The sequence below is a fragment of the Gambusia affinis genome, linkage group LG04 (assembly GCF_019740435.1).
Source record: "Gambusia affinis linkage group LG04, SWU_Gaff_1.0, whole genome shotgun sequence".
Taxonomy (NCBI): domain Eukaryota; kingdom Metazoa; phylum Chordata; class Actinopteri; order Cyprinodontiformes; family Poeciliidae; genus Gambusia; species Gambusia affinis.
In genome coordinates, this window is record NC_057871.1 from 24,283,599 (window position 1) to 24,300,931 (window position 17,333).

The window sequence follows — 17,333 nt, forward strand, 5'->3', positions numbered from 1 at the left end:
AAGACAAACTTGACGACTACTTTTTAGAGGACTGCCAGGAACCAAAACAGACAAGAAAAGCTTAAAATCTTTAGCAGAGACATTGAAAGAATCAGGGAGTGAAAAAAAGAAAGGCATATAGAGGCATGATGGAGGTCGAAAGGACAAGAACAAAAGTATCTCAGCACAGACAAACTCCCTGATTTGTGTCCACACAGTTCATGACTGTCTCCCCACGCCTAACCTTCCCTCCATTTTTGCCTTTTTTTGTTCTTTTCTTTTCTTGTTGCCACATATAATACACACAGAATGGTGGGTGGTGGTGAAGTGTATTACACAGACCATTAGCCTGGTTGAATGGACACAAGCAGGAATGGGAGCTGACAATGGATGAAATGACTGAGGCTGAAGAGACACTGAAAGAGGTTTATAACCCAAACAAAGAGGCACCAAAAGAAAGAAAACTGTCAACAACACTGTCAACAAAAAAAGAAAACTGTCAACTGTCAATAAATACGCAAACATATTCATGGAAACATGCATCTACAGCAGAAAAGAAAAGTACATTTCACAAAGGTACAAGGTTGGTGATCAGAATCCTTGGTAAAAATACAACAGTGTCACATGATCAAAGTGTTTACACACAACACAGGTGTGCCCCGGGGTTCTGGAGAGGAGCATCCCTTGGATAGAAGAACCTCGGCTTCAGGAAAAGTAGTGTGGTCTACGTCCTGGTCGTGAAACACTGGACCCTCAGCAGGGTCCTGGAGGGTGATGGGAGTTCGTCATCATGTCTTTTGTGGACTTGTAGAAGGCGTTTGACCGTGTCCCTCAGGGAATGCTCTGGTGAGGTACCCTGGGAGCAGGGGGTACCAGGCCCTTCGATCCGGGCTCCAATAAGTCCAACTCATTTGCGGTGATAGTTGGACTCTGCCAAGGCTTCCCTAAATCATCGATCCTGTGGTGAGGGGATCCATTTGGTGGCCTTAGGATTGCGTCTCTGCTTTTTGCATCAGGTTGCAGACTGCAGACTGCAGACTGACGATAGTATCGGGTCATGATCTACAGCTTTCATTGGAGCAGTCCTCAGCCGAGTGTGAAGCAGCCAGGATGTGAATCAGTGCCTCTATATTTGAGACTGTGGTCTTGAGCCCGAAAACCTTCTTCGGGTCAGGAAAGAGGTCCTGCCTCAAGTGGAGGAGAATCCTGGGAAAAATGGAGTCAGAGATAAATAGGTAGATTGGTGATGCAGATGCTGTGCTGGTCTGTTGTGGTCAACAGAGAGTTGAGTCAAAAGGCAAAGCTCTTGATTTATTGGTTGATCTACGCTCTTACCCTCATCTATAGTCATGAGCTTTGGGTCATCACTGAAACACGAGATTGCAGATATAAGCAGCCAAAATACGTTTTCTCCGCCGGGTGTCTGGAGGGACGATGTTTCTCAGCTCGCCTGGGAACGCCTAAGGAATTCCTGGGCAGAGGGAAGTCCAGGCCTCCCTGCTTAGGCTGCTGCCACCGCAATGCGACAATGTGGCCCAGTTGTTAAGCACTGTTGTTTTGCATTACCAACACAAGAGTAATTAGTCGTTCCTTTAGTTTCTTAAGACTCTCCATGTTTGACAAAGCACTGGATAAGGAGGCAACGCAGTGCAGAAGCAGGTATTAAGACACTCCTGAATGGACGCCACAAGTAAATCAAGGCTTTCTTTAAAAATGAATGAATGGGATTATACTGAAGAACACATTTCCACCATGTTGTCTCAGGCATTTATTAACTCTTAAACTATAAAATGTTGAAAATATGTAAGATCCCCAACTTCCTTTGGTTTCTCCTTTAGACTGCACTGCTGAGCTGTTTGAGTTGTGACTTGTACTTAAAATTGAAACTAAACATATTTTGATGCCTGAAGGTCACTTTAACGAAGGACACAAGAACTGTGTTGCAGTAGATGTTGTTGGTTTTAAACAGCAACGGTTTAAGACTGAAATATTATTCAAAAGCAATGAAAATAAGACCAGGAAAAATCTCCCAGACTTTAACAGTCTGAGAAAGAGTTGCATCAGATTGACAGGATCACAAATGTACCCCTATCTGGCAAAGCCACTGCAGGGAGTGTGAAGTATAGGCTAATAACCTTTCTGACACAAATCACACCTTCTTGCAAAAATAAAAATCCTCCACATCACTTAGCCATTGGCAGGTATCTGCTAATCTGTTATCGCACCCATAGGCACGTACACACAGATGCAAACTCTTAAGTGGAGCTGAATGATGAAAACAAGACTTAGAAGTAAACAGAAAACCTCTGGAGATGGAAAAAAAGTAGTGGCAGCTGCTGAAGTGCACTTTGAGTTCACACTGGTTCATAATTCTGTGACGGCCTTGCATATATCCACTCCTTTCAGGGGATAAAACTTGTTATTTCTGTAGTGTGTGCAGTAGGGGGCAGTTTGTACTCACAAAATTGTGTGTAATTATTCTTCGGGTTGAATTTGAGTGCTTTGTGTAATTTGTATGTTCTGCGTTATTGTGTCTGTGTGCCCATCGGCTCTTATGACAGGGAGTTACGTTCTACCAACATTTTTATTTACTCATCATTCTTGCCTTACCCGCAGGTAAAAAAACAAGCAGGAGGAGAAAAAAGCGGGTCCCTGTGTAGCACCCTGTAACGCCTCGAGGCTATGACATTTTAACAAACCCCAGGACTGTGTAAACAAACAACAAAACTTGAATGTAGCCAAACTTTGGTGAAAACTTCCTGTAATTAATCCGATTTCCGTTCATAGAGGTAGACAGCAAAATGAAGAGGGGAAATACTAATAATTTGTTTGTAATGAATTTGCAAACTTTAATGTGTATTTGCATTCAAACTAATTTAAGGCATCATTCATGAGAGGAATATACTACAGTTTTACATAATTTGAGAACAACTTAAGCTCAATAAAAGGCTTCTGGATTCTAGAAATATTTGCAAAAAATAGCTGTTGGCTTTTGAATATGGCGCTATTGCTCATCGCCTTGTGTGACACAGCCTTTGTGATACCATAAAAGACTTCTGCTAGTCCATCTTAAAAAAAAACAAACATATAATCTCGAATACTTCTCTTTTTCCTTAAAGACATTTCATCTCTCATCCAAATGAGAATGTAAGTGATTTTGAATGTCAATTATTGGACCTCCCTATTTTCTGAAAATGGAAGAAAGTCTCGCTTTATGAAAATCAAACTCGTCCAAATGGCATCTTCAGCACTGAACAGATGAGGGGACATGACAGCCTTCTCTCCTCTACATCATGTGAACATGTGACCAAAACAACTCCCACGGCATCGCTAGGGAATGCTTGGATCATCAAACGAGAACCACCCAAACGTAAAACCGAACTGTGTCCTCAATGGCCCCAATAGTGACCTTAATGGCCCAATTATTGTGTGTTTTGATTACATCCTATCAGCCTGTTCCCACTCGTGTTTCAACTGAAGAAGCCTTTGAATCTGAGGTGAAACATCTTCAAGAAACAACAGAAGTCTGACTGTATTTTATTTGATTACTTAGGATATTTCTCATGTCTAGTTGATGGTGAATTGGCGCATATTTTCTCTTGGTCTCTTCTTTATACAGAAAAAACCCCAAACATTTATTTTAAAAACAAAACGAGTAAAGGCATGTCACTTTTGCTTCACTGGACAAAACCTTTTATTGTCGAGTCAAAACTGTTTAAGTATTGGACTGGAATTTACTTGCAAGAGAGCTCAACAAATATTCAGGATACAAAATATTTGTTTTTAACGGTTTAGTAGATTATTAGCTATTAACAGTTGTTTTAACTCAAAGCATTTTTTTAGCTCAATTAAATGTATTTTTGTAATATGGAAGGGTTATAGCTGGAATCTTTATATTTGCGTGTTTCTGGTACGGCCGTAATTCGGACGCACAAGTGACATCTGCAAACAATAAAAGCACTTCACTTGGACTGCTGGGCGTTAATTTGTGCTTCAAAATAACAATCTGATTGGGACGTTAGAAAAGACTATTGTCGTGTGCAAGCCGTGCAAAAAGGAGTTGGCTTTTCACCGGAACCATTAAAGCCCAAAACACGAAACATTTGGAGCACGCCCAGACGTCTCGAACATTTATGTCAGCATCCACAGTCCACATTTTTAAAGTGGTATATTTTCACCAAAGTCAAATGAATGATCAGAGCTCATAGTGCATTTGTTTTATAATTTAGCATTTAAAAGGGGTTTTGAATTGAAAATATTACTTATCTTGTCAACGTGTAGTTTGATTAAAATGCAATTAATTGCGATTAATGAATTACAGACCCCGCAATTAAAAATTTTAATTGAGTCCCACCACTAGTAAAAATGAAGCAGCTCATGTCTTTGAACTCTCTGATGCTTGACATTCGCTTGTGACTCTAAAAAGACTCTTATAATAATGACAATGTAATATAACAATAGTGTGTGTGAATTGTTTAATTTTAGAAAATGGTTCCACATTTCAGCTTCAAGAGGGTCTGTTTTCTTTGGACTTGATTTTAAAAATAAATAATGTTGTGATTGTCATTCAATCAATGTCAAAATCTTTAATTTATTTTCTTTAACAAGCTGAAAAACATTCTGTATTATCAATGTCAAAATCTTTAATTTATTTTCTTTAACAAGCTGAAAAACATTCTCGCACACTTCCACTCCAGGTGTGTTTCATTGACGTTATTGTTCTGGCGTTCATGCCTTTCTCAAGATCAACGCTTCCGGTTTTGTATCAGTATTTATTTTGTTTTTTCAAATAAAATAGAAAAAAAAACCCCAGTAACTAAGAAACCTTCGGCTAATGTGACACTTTGTGTTTTTCTACTCAAAACTCCTTCAGGAGCTCACTTACTCGCCACTCCTGCCATCTGCAATGCATCTAAGGAAAGGAAACGTCCTCAATGATGTTAAAGTGAGAGCAACTTCTGGGTCATGGAGGAGATGGGAACAAGCCAAAAATTACATGAATGGAGGGCACCCAGAGAGTAAGTGACTGTAGAAAAAAAAAATATGATTGGAGACACAGAGAGAGAGAGAGAGAGAAAGAGAGAGAGAGAGAGAGAGAATAATGAAAAAAAAAGCCTGAGAGGATCTGTCAGCTCTGGTTGGCTTTGATTTTAATGGAAGCCAGCGCTAGCCTACCTCTAACCCATTTGGCCCTAATTCCACTGCTGCTTTCCAAACTTTTTAAACTTTAATGGTCCCTTCTTAAGTGCCAGCTGCTGACAACATTGATTTGGCTTTAAGCTTTGCTGTCCTGCGTGCCTTTATTTTCTCCTGCAAAATCGACAGAAACATCTATTTTCTCCCATCCTTCTCCACCTCCCACTAATCTGATCCTCCTTCTATCCAGCCTTCATCCGCTCTCCTCCGTTAATGTGACGGCGTCAGCGGTCGAGTGAGGCGTGTATGAGAATAGATGAAAAGAATGCTATTTCGATAAGGTGTGTGGCATTTTATTTTATTTTTTTCCCCTTTACTTGGGGAGGAAACGGTCTGGGTGTTATTGTTGCTTCTTTTAAACAGATGTGGTCTGAACTCAGAAATATAAACCTTTGCAGTCAGTACAAACGTGTTTGTTTATTGCAATACAGCATCTGGTGCTGCATTCAAATACTATCTTGCTCAAAAAAAAAAAAAAAAAAAATCTGTGGACGTCACTGATCGTAGCGATATGGACTTAAGGTTTCATCAGAATATTTTGTGGTACTATGATATGATATTACTTCTTTTTTAGGTAACTGTGTCTGCCTTGGCGATTGAAAAACATACCATTTGTGATGTGCTTCTTGAGGACACCAGTAACACAAAGAAGTGTGATTTGTACCACTAGACTTCACAAAGTAACCACATTTCAATATATTTTCAAATTCCGGCAATATGGACAGTTCTGGGAGATTTTAAACATTGATTTGAATTTATCTTCAAATTCTTATGAAACAAACAAAAGGCTCACGATAAATTATAAACAATATGATGAATGCCCAGCCCTTTTTGGTCAATCATCTTTTTACATCTGTCTTTTGAAAGCATGGCATTTATTTTGCTTTTCGTTTTTGTCCTTGTTGATCCAAGTCAAGAGGTTACTTGTGGAAGCATTAGTTTTTTTCAACTACATTAAACCCCCCAAACACTCTTCTAACACTCTTCAAAACACTAAAATGTACTTTTTAAAGTTAATTTTAGGAAAGTTGGATGAATAAAAATGAAAAATCTATAAAGATATGACTCGTATTTATGGACATATCAAAACACAATGATTACGTTTCAAATAAATTCATCTGATCAATGAGATTAAGAAAATGTGTTTGGTTGCCGAACGTGGTGGTAGCAGAATCATGCTGCGGGGGAGCTTTTACTTGGCTTGTGTGCATATATATACCCACAAAGACTCCTATGAAGTAAAATTTGTGGTTGTGAGGTGGAAGTATTTGAAAAAGGTTGAAGAGTATTAAATTTTTTCTTTAATAATCAATCGTACTAAATCTATGTAGAGGTCTCAAACAGGCTTAGAATCAATCTGTCCAATTTAGACCATGATGTGGAAGATGAATGTGTATTTTAAGTCAGTGGAGCATTTTTCTTTTTCAATTTCTATTCAGTGATAAACTAAAACCTTGACTTCACTGTCTTATTTTTTTTCTGTACGAACCTTTAATGAAGACTAACAAAGAGAACTAGAGGACACGTGCATTTGTGAACAGTTTATATTTGATGATGCCAAGCCTTTCATCTAGTCAACCAAAAAAAAAAGCCTAGTATGAACCTTTTGTCCATTATTTTTTTAAAAAATGAACAAAAGGGAATGCTTAATATTCTGCATGAGAGATGAGTTTTATGAGTTGTGAGGTTTTCCTGCGTTTGATGTTCCCTTATGACTTAATGTTTTTGTTTTGTTGTTTTCGTTTGAACAGATTTTCAAACTTCAAACCAAAGCTAAAAAGAAATGAAAGGCACAACTTGAGAAAAATTTGAATCAGGCTAAGTGTCACTGCCAAGTATTACATGTGGACTTCAGACTCACTTTGTTTTCTTTCCTGTTAGGGAGATGGGAGCTGATTAGTCCCCCGTTTGCTTCCTGAAAACGGTACTAATTTTCTAGAGGTGGCTTCATGAAAACAACCAAATTTTGCACATTGCATGTGAAAAGCCATTTCCTGTAATTTATTACATTAAGCAGTGGAACCCCCAAATTAAACTTTGCAGAAAAATGTCTCAGACCACATTCATGCCAATAAAAATGATAGCAAAAGCAAAAGAGCAACACTTATTTCCTAAAGGAGCCATTTTAAACAGGCAACAGTTTAAATGATGATGTCATAAATCTCAAAATTTCAGGTGTAGAGATCTAATTTCTGCCCTTGTATGTAAAATGCTATACTATTGACCCATCTATGTTTCACTATTAGATGGTAGACAGTATTTTTCTGCCTCTACGCCCTGCAATTAAAGTTACTTCTTCTTTTCTTTAATGATTGTTTTTCTCATGTTATTTATTTATTTATTCATCATTGCTTTTCTCAGTGTAATCATCTTTTTAAATGACCGCAGTATACTTTCAAACTCAGAGACCAATAACTGATGATGATGAACTGCGCTAGGATACATGCGCTGAACAAAAATACAAGATGCAACACGTTTGTTTATATACAGGTCCTTCTCAAAATATTAGCATATTGTGATAAAGTTCTTTATTTTCCATAATGCAGTGATAAAAATTGAACATTCAAATATTTTATAGTCCTTGCACACTAACTGAAATATTTCTGGTCTTTTATTGTCTTAATGCAGATGATTTTTGGCAAACAGCTCATGAGAACCCAAAATCCCTATACTATATTGAGTGGCTGATTAGACAGCATGGTAATTGCACAGGTGTTCCAGAGGCCGTCCACAACAGAAGGCCAACCAGTCCGTATCTGAGGTGAGCACCATTTGCCTCTCGCAGTGCAACACATCTCCTTGGCGCTGGAGTGTAAAAAGGCCTAATGGGTCTGAGGATCTCATCCAGGTATGTAATGATAGCAGTCAGGTTATCCCTTTCTTTTGCCCAGGGAGACTGTATAGTCCTCCAAAAGAAGAGAAATTGCTTCCCCAAACAGTTTCTGACCCACCGCCAAACTGGTCATTCTGTACGCAGCGTAACAATCTCAATGGAGTCTCTAGACTCTGGCTCATCTATCAGATCTGCTCAGTATGAGTGGTTTCATCTTCAAAGAGCACAAGGTGCCAATGGTGAATCCTGGTGTTCTCTGGCAAAAGTCAATCTTTAAACTGTCTGCTTTATTCTTTTAAGCAGACAGTTTAAAAGAATAAAAAATCCTATTAAAAAAAGTTTAAATTATCAATTGAAAGTCTTGTTCCTACCTGATCCCTCAAAACCTTTACAAATTTTTTTCATCTGTGATTTTTCTGACTTCAGATAAACATGACTGGTACTGAAAATGGCCAATTTTCTGTAATTGTCATTCAGCAGCAACATTCGCTCGAATGAGGCTAGATGACTATCGGCGGCTAGTTAACAAGCTAGCCATGGGTAAGGCTGTCCAGTTCTGAGCAACAGGGGATTTCTCTGTAAATTTTCAGCACCTTTTTTTAAAATTACAGAACAGAAAAATAACATAATGAAATCAAGTGAATGCAAATGGTTTTTCTACCACACTCCAGATTTATTTTTTCTTGTAAAAGCACACACAAGCTGCATACCAATGGCCAAGATATTTTCAAATTCTGATAATTTTTCTCCCTCTTTATGTGGGGTAATATGAGCCTTTTGTGAATACATTTACCCATGCTGATAAGCCTTCCCTGGCATTTATGAAGCTGTGCCGTGGTGATCACACGCTTCTTTTTGTATGCGTGTCTGGCTGAAGAGCGCTGTAGAAAAGGGAGCAGGGGTTGAGGAGCAGAGCACTATAAATGCTTAATTTTCTCACGCCTTTCATGATCTCAAGCCTCATCGCAGGCCCACACCGCAACCACTTGATGCTACTGTTCCTCACCAGTGGGGAGCCAGCGATTTATGCGTAAACGACATGGAAAAACATCAAAAATCGAAAGAGATGACGGGTCGAACAAATGCCAATGAGACAAAGCAGAAAGAGAAGAAAGAAATTATGTATATAAACCTCCTTTCTTCCTTGTGAAGTGAGAGCTCTAGTGATGTATAACTCTGGCAATGGAAAGTTAATTAGATAACTCTTGGAAAGATGAAGGCCTGAGAGGCTCAGTTGGAGTGGATGAGGAAGAGAGGTTGACAAAATCATGCAGAAAGGAATGCTACAGACTCCAAGAAGAGAAGAGAGAGACAAAAATGAGTCGGGTTAGATAATTTGGAAAGTTGGAGGGGGAAAAAAGCTACTGGAGATGACAAAAGCAAAGATAATTCAGCAGGGAGAGAAATGTGCAGAGGTAAATAAGGTTTTGAACATGTTTTCTGCTTCAGAACCTGTGCAGTTGTTACAGTACACATTTCAAAATGCTACAAAAGTTTAAAACCCCAGGGACACCATAGCCTATAAAGTAGTCTGAATCCATTTTTACACAGAGTTTCTTTTAATAGCAGGGCTGTAGCAAAACTATAAATGTAGGTAAGAATGCCTTAAAGCTTTTTCCATCCTGAAATAAATTAGAGAAGACTAAAGAAAACTCACCAGGGCAATTAAATACTGTCACATTTTAAGTTTTAGTGGTGGATTTTCTAGCGCAGCAGCAGAAGAAATGTGATGCAGAACCAACAGCAGGTGAGGGTGATAGGAAACCCTCCACATACAAGCAGGTATAGATTATCGGATAGTAATGCACTATATCAGGGGTTTTCAATTTATGAAAGGGTGAGCCCCCCTCCAAGGAGCACAATGCCGCTTATAACAAACGGACTTGGCGACAGAAACTGAAAATAGTTCCAGTTTTTCCACCAACAAAATGCGCATCTCCCCCCATTTTTAACATTTCTGTCGCATAGAGACGTCGGTCACTCGACAAGACGAGTAGAGGAAATACGATTAAATAACAAAAGAAGATAGTAACGCAGTAACACAAAAATGATTTTGATAAGTAACTGTAGTCTGACTACTGGATTTGAAATAGCAACGCGTTAGATTACTCGTTACTGAAAAAAGTGGTCTGACGTCAGTAACGTTACTGACATCACTGGCCAAAACATCCTCTAAGGTGGGAAACATTTCCACTGATCCCCGCTCCACACGCGCACCCCACAGTACCAACTTTTTCCTAAATCCACAGAGTTGATCGTGTGCGTAAAAGACGTTTCTCTCACATCAGTAGACAGCAAGCAGATAGCTTTTACGGTTTACTTTTTCCCTCGCACCGCGCCTCCCCTAAAGTGCTCTGGCGCCCCCCAGGGGAGGCGCCTCACACTTTGAAAACCGCCGCACTATATGATTTCAATTCAGAAGTAACTTTGGACTCAATTTTTCACATTTGTCAATCTAAACCTTTTTAAGGTACCACAAAGCAGCTGATGGAGAGAATAGAACTTGCATTAGATGTAGATGTTTTACACAGTTTGTGGAAATGACACAGGTGAGATGGGAGGCAATAAGAAAAACAACAAAAACACTTTGTTCACATCACACGGGTCATGTCCCCAACAATTGGATTTTACCAGTAGCGGAAAAGATGAAGATGACAGGAAGTGGCAGGAAGGCAGATGATGGCACAGAATGTTTTTTTTTTGTTTTTTTTTTTAAATGATTTATCATGAGTACAAATTTATGCATGTGTGCTTTTAATTGCGTTTTTTTTTATTTATTTCATTGCGAAATTATGCTTTTCTCACAAATTCACGACTCAATTTTGCAAACATTTAAGATGGAAATAAAATTAATGTAGCAGTAGGACAGTGCAACAAAAACACTTTGGCAAAGGTCAGTCCAGTCACTGAGAAACATTAAAGTATGCATTTTCTAAAAAAGTTTTAATTTTATTTTATTAAATTTTTTTTTTAAAAAAAGGAAAAATAAAAGCTGTCACTGCATACCTTGTGTGTCGATAGTGTGTACAGAGTATATACTCTTTATGCGGTCAGACAGTCTACAAATGCACAGTCTATGAAGGAAACCCTCTGTAAATTCTGCAGTAAAGGCAGGTTTCTTTGACATTTAACATGTGGAAGTCTTGAGTCTACTCAGATTATATCTGACGACTGGCTTTGAAACGCCTCCCGGATGGATGGATGAAGACTTGAGTGTTTTCCGCTACTACATTAGAGTGTGTATAAGAATATGCGTGTGTGCTGGCTGTAAAGAAAACAGTGACTGACAATGACAGTGCGTGCAACCCGAGGGGGGGGGGGGGCATTCTTCTGTTAATTACTAAGTTAATGACACACTATGCTCCAGTGGACAAGCAATATGGCAGGCTGACACACACATACACTCACACACTTATGAACACGCATAGGGATAATGGCAAAGTCTGCTTTGGCGCTCACAAAAAGTGGCAGGCTGCTACGCCACAAGCTTGACAGTGAGATAACAGGCTAACAATGACACACACAAACACACACAGCAGCAGCAACTGACAGGGAACCTCATCAAACCAACTTTAATGAAGTCACTTCTCCCAAATTGAAGAGAGCAAGAAAGCAGTGATGAGAGGAGGAGGGGAGGAAAGGAGGACAAGGTCACTTGGATTGATAACGCTCATTAGCTTAATAAGGTACTTTAATGAAGCTGGCCCGCTACAATAGAGTGCAACACAGTCTACTGCCCACACACAGACAGTAGCACAAACATTTTCATATTTTCAACTTCCGACACTGCTGTTGTGAGCGTTTGAGCTGTATAGTTTTATTGCAGAAGACTTCATTAGCCCTCTATACATCCAAAACTAATGTAAACACAAACTGACCTCTCCGTCTGAGGACTGCAAGAGGAGGTCTTTCCTACAGGAAGCCGTGAAGTCTCCCACTCCAGCGCTGACCTCTACCCCCCTGGGAGCTTCTAGTGTCAAGGTCCGAGTTGGGGACTCTAGTCTGTAAAAATCAACAAACAGATTTTAGTCACACAGGAAGCACATGACTGCAGTGACAATGATATAAATCTTTCTGTTGGCATTGGAGAATAATTACACAACTTTGCACAAACGCACACTTCTTTTCCCCTTGGACAGCAAAGATGCTTTCGAACTGGTGATTTACGAACGCAGCAGTTGTGCACCGTGCCTTTTAAAAACATAGTCATAGTCACTTTTAACTGTTTTTGTAATTTTCTTACATGACTGCCATAAACACAAACATGTGCTAGACCAACAGAAATGAGTGTACGAGTGTCAAATTTAAGGAAGATGAGTAACTGACAGTTTTTCACATTGTTCTTTTAGAGAAAGCACTAGATCAGCCACCACGTGCAAAAGAAAAAGATATTTGATAAGTCTTGCTACAGATTTTATATTGAATTTAGTCCAGGTTGGATTAATGTAAACATACCAACACAGCAACTATACCACTGGACCAGTACATCCAAGAAAAGGATGTTGCGTAAAAGAGCAATATTCCCTGCCAGTCTGTCCAGAAAGTGAAACGGTCAATTTACAGAAAGTACACAAAGTAAAAAAGTTCAAGCTTTTTATTTTTTTGTGACTTAAACGACTATGGTAAACCCAAAATTCAGTGTCTGTCGCCTGCAAAGCCGTATTGAAAGTCCAGGTTGCTCTGATAGCCGTCTTCAGGTCATCTGCCTTGTTGGACTTGGAGTCTCTCCTCTTCCTCTTGACAACAGCCAATAGATTTTCTTTGGGGTTCAGGTCAGAGCAGTTTGCTGGCCAATCACGAACAGGAACACTGCAGTCGTTGAACCAGCTTTCAGTAGCTGTGGTAGTGTGGGCAGATGACAGACGTCCTGCTGGAAAATAAAACTCCCCATATTCCACTTGTAATTTCCACCACCATTCTCCTCTCATGATTTTGTTTTCTTACAACAAAAAACATGTTTTCTTGCACCATTCAGACAAATAATTGGTCGCTGCCCAAAATGAGTTTGTGGTAAACTGAGGCAGGATCAGGGAAAATGTCCATGCCCTTAATGGATACACACACACACACTAGTCTCACAACATGCGAAACAAAACAGGTACAGTTAATATTTCACAAAAGATCATTTAGAAAAATGCAAAAAAAAAAAAAAAAAAGTTCTGAAAACAAAATGTAGTTTTTCTTTAAATGTCAATAAGACAAACAAATTGCATCAAAATGTATTTATAACTCACTCAATCAACAGTGTAAAAACATCTATTGGCATGACAGCAATCAAATCCTCCTTATTATAACTAAGCAGTTTTTTGCCTGTTTCCAACAGTTTTTTTTTTTAACAGTTTATCTTTGATGAGCTGCAAGTCTTTGAGGCTGAAACGCCTCCTTGCCACCATCCTGACCTTTAGCTCCAACTAAAGCGAGGGCATCAAACTTAAAAGTGGGGACCAATCCACAACATTAATTTGACCAACATTTTGATCAAAGCAGAAGTTTGCTTTGAACCCAAATCCCGCAAAGGTATTAATCATTTTAGCCTGAAATGTATCTTTTATGTTTAGTACCTGACCAGACTACCGTCTGTAAATCAAATTATCCACTGGAGACGTCGAAGTCTTGCCTTGCCTTTTAATTATTTTTGGACGGAGGGACACATCTCTTTTTGGCTGGAGTCTTTTTATTCTCTTTCTAGCAACCAAATCATTTGTCTTTTGAAAATTTGCATCCATAAATGAAAAGAATTGTTACAATTTACAGCTGTAAAGCGCTTTGGCCACGGCTGATATCATTGCCCTTGAAGCGAAAAGGGGTCAGTCGCTCAGTCTGCGATTCAAAGTGGGAAAACCAAAATGAGTTGATTAAACAGCTTGGTGGAGTTAGATAAGCGCTTGTGCTTCACTCAAGGGCATGATAGGAAATGGAATTAAATAAAGAGCCCTTTTAGCAAAGCTGAAAGAATTATGGTTTATGAAGTGGGAGTTATAACAAATTAAACCAAACACTCACAACAATGATCAAATAATACAATGCGCTTTTCCAGGCACAGCATGATGAAGGGCACTTTAGCAAGTTGGTTTCTCAGTCCCTATTGAGAGGGGACAAATCATTTAATCCAGTGGATTTATCAGCTGAACTTATGCCATGCATTTGGGATGTTGCCAAAAAAAAAAGACCTTACATAAACAAGCTCTGGTAGCTTGAACCAAAGGCAACTTGGCTCAAAATGAGCAGACAACTTCTTCTAATGCCCTTCACTACATGCTCCTAACCGGTGCTTTAAATGTAATTGCTCAGCTGAGGATTTCAGCCTGATTAACTGGGGGAAAGAATAAAAATAATTAAAAAAATACATTCAACAGTAATATTATAGCTGTATCTCATAATTGCTCCATCTGTTATCAGACATCACACCGTCACGCTTTTACATTTAAAAAAACCGACGCCTTATTGGGGGAGGAAATTTATGTTTTTTCTTGAAAAGTTTTAGCGCAGACGTCTTAGTTAACTCTATTATCTTTAAATGCAACCTCGGCGGACATTAGACGTTTTCCTGATTGTATGACAACACACTGAAGTGGAGCAAGCCGCTAACAGTGGCACTTAATTTAGAAAACTGCTTGAAGCAGAGCTCTTTAAAGGGAACTAAGCCATTTCATCTCTGCTTTTGCTCGTCTTCCTAAATAGAAAATAGGTTCCCGGTCCAATCTGTTCAGTTTTTTATATTTCTAATGCATCTTATTTTGCTAATAAAAATACTTATCACTCTTGGCTAAATAACATAATTAGGTATGACGTGCTATTTTGCTTTAGCTGCATATATTATTATTTTTTTTATTAAAGACTATTTATTTAATTATTCCTAATCTCTCTATGCAACACCAGCAACTTCCACTTATTACGAGTCCATGCTAATGTCAGACTCAGACTGTGGAGCGGAGGAGCAGTGAGGCAGACATAATGTGATGGACGGTTTGCCACTGTGCAGTGCTGAGCATCCAAGTGGTATAATAAGTGTTTCGAAGAAGACACTTCACACTGGCTCTGACTTATTGATCTGTAAAAAGAAAACTGGACATGTTGTCAGAGGTTAAGAAATAAAACAAAAAGGAAGAAAAGTAGAAAACCAACACAATGCAGTGCTGGTTTTGAATGCGAGACAAATCACGAGAAAGAGGTGGAGGGTGAATTAATGTTGTTGTTAGCAGCATTAATTAGGAAAACGTCAGTTTGACAACAGAGAATCACAGAGTGTTGGGAAAACAGCGTATGTGCTCGTGAACAAGCATGCAAACACACTTTAGCCTTTTATATCCGTCACTCCCATCGCTGTTTCAGCCACCCTCAAAGCTTTCGCCCACCAACTTCTAACATTTCACCCACAACGTTTCTTAATACCAAAGTTAGGAATTAACTTTGATGGCCCCAGAAGAACCCAAGACACCCAAGAACATTTAACCTTTCTTGAATCAAATATGAAGCAGTTCATGCTGGGTTGAATTTTATTGTCAAAAAACATAAAAAAAGATGGCCGACTTATCCGATTGGTGAAATTAATTTGCTTAATCATCAACTACCTTGATGTAGACCGAGTGTATCTGTAACAATTAGGTGTTTTTTTCTGATTTTGCCATTTAAATTAAAGACATTTTTAGTATTTTTTCACTTTATCCACAGAGTGGCTGAGTATTTCTTTTGGCCACTTGCTTTCTACTGGAAAAAATGACTAACAGAAGGATACAAGGAGCAAAATAAATATCCTGTACATAGAAGATTAAAATGACCTCAATTTAAGGACAACAAGAACCCTACATGACTTTCAAGCATTTTGTCTTCACACTGTTAAATATTCCCTTTTGACTTTATGAACAATTTCTTGGTTCAGCTAGCATTAGCTAGACCGTTAGTGCTAGCTAGCATTAGATTTAGCAGAAGCTAAAATGCTAATGTTATCTCAACAGTGTCCATCCTTGCAGGGTCTTGAGATTTCAGCGATATGAACACAATAATTCACACAGAAAACTGGAATTAACATTGTAATGTGGCATACGAAAATGCTATTTCTATATGGACGAGGTTTATTGAAGTCTGGCGAGGTTGTAGTGTCGTTCAGAAAAGTGCTCTGTGAAGAAGGATGAGGCTCCACTTAGTCTCATGTCTATGGACATAAATTGGTTGCAGCATATTAAGTTCAGCGGATTTGAGAGTGAAATGCAATTTATTGTCTTAATCTTCATGATACTGATTCAGCTGCATGGCATTGGACACAGAAGTGCAAAAGTCGAATGTATTCCGGGATCAAATTTAACAAGGCAACAACTGAATTGAATTTTTTTTTCTTTTCTTTTTTTTTTTTTTCATGAGTCAGCTGCATATGTGTGGTTGTAGAAGATAGATCACTATAACCACACGTATGTCCAGGTAAGCTACCTGGTGGATGTACAATAATATTTAGGGGAAATGGTCTGAAATCTGAAAGCGCTTTGGAAACATTTGGATTCTGGATGATATCATGGAAATCTAGTCAGGCAAAATATATAGCCACCTATATTTGTTGTAATCAGCTCCACATTTCTTACCAAAATGTTAACTAGGCCTTTTCCATTAACTACTTTGGAAACAGTGTCTCACAGATGAAGCTCCAAACTGCACTCTTCACGTAGCAACGAAGATAAATGAGCGAACTTTTCAAACTGTGTGTAAATTAGCAACCGTATAATATTAAATTTGAAACTGTTGAAAATCTGCCCACACTTGAATGACGTTACTACGACATGCAGGACTTTGTTCCACAACAGTTCATTTGGAAATCAATCAACCAACTAAAACATGAAATCTTGTCACAGCAGCCCAATCAGCCTTTTCACCGCATAAACGATACTTATCGACGTTCAGGCTATATGCATGTTGTACTTTAACACAAAACACATATAAAGAGGAAAGAGCTATGGCGCATAAAGGGTTAATTCAGACCATATAAATATATACGATCACTACATTTCTAAGTGTTCCACCTTCTTTTTCTTTGATTTGAAGTCTAAAGCACGTAGTGAAAGTAAATCACCAACACACACAAAGGAACATGCCCTCTCTTTTACACACACACACACACGCGCACACACACACACAGGCATCAAAGTTTCTGGTGAGGCCCTCACAAGGTTGTGTTTTTTCTTTCGCAGTACAGATAGCAGGAGTCTGCAGCAAAGCTCTTATCTTTTCAATTCATTATTATAAGAAAAGAAAAAGGTCTTACACCTCCCTCCCTCTCTCCCCATTCGCATCCCCTTCACCACCATGACAATAATCCCCAGTTCTCTCCTCTTGCTCA

The 17,333-nt window shown here is 38.8% G+C and overlaps 1 protein-coding gene across 5 annotated transcripts in view; it reads right to left on the minus strand.

The window, feature by feature from the left end:
• LOC122829795 (zeta-sarcoglycan) overlaps positions 1-17,333 on the minus strand; it is a 319,206-nt gene that overhangs the window by 11,713 nt on the left and 290,160 nt on the right. For all 5 annotated transcript variants that reach the window (XM_044114642.1, XM_044114645.1, XM_044114644.1 and 2 more), the window contains one exon: positions 11,887-12,010. In XM_044114642.1, the coding sequence (XP_043970577.1) occupies positions 11,887-12,010 (124 nt within the window). The remainder of the gene's footprint in view (positions 1-11,886; positions 12,011-17,333) is intronic.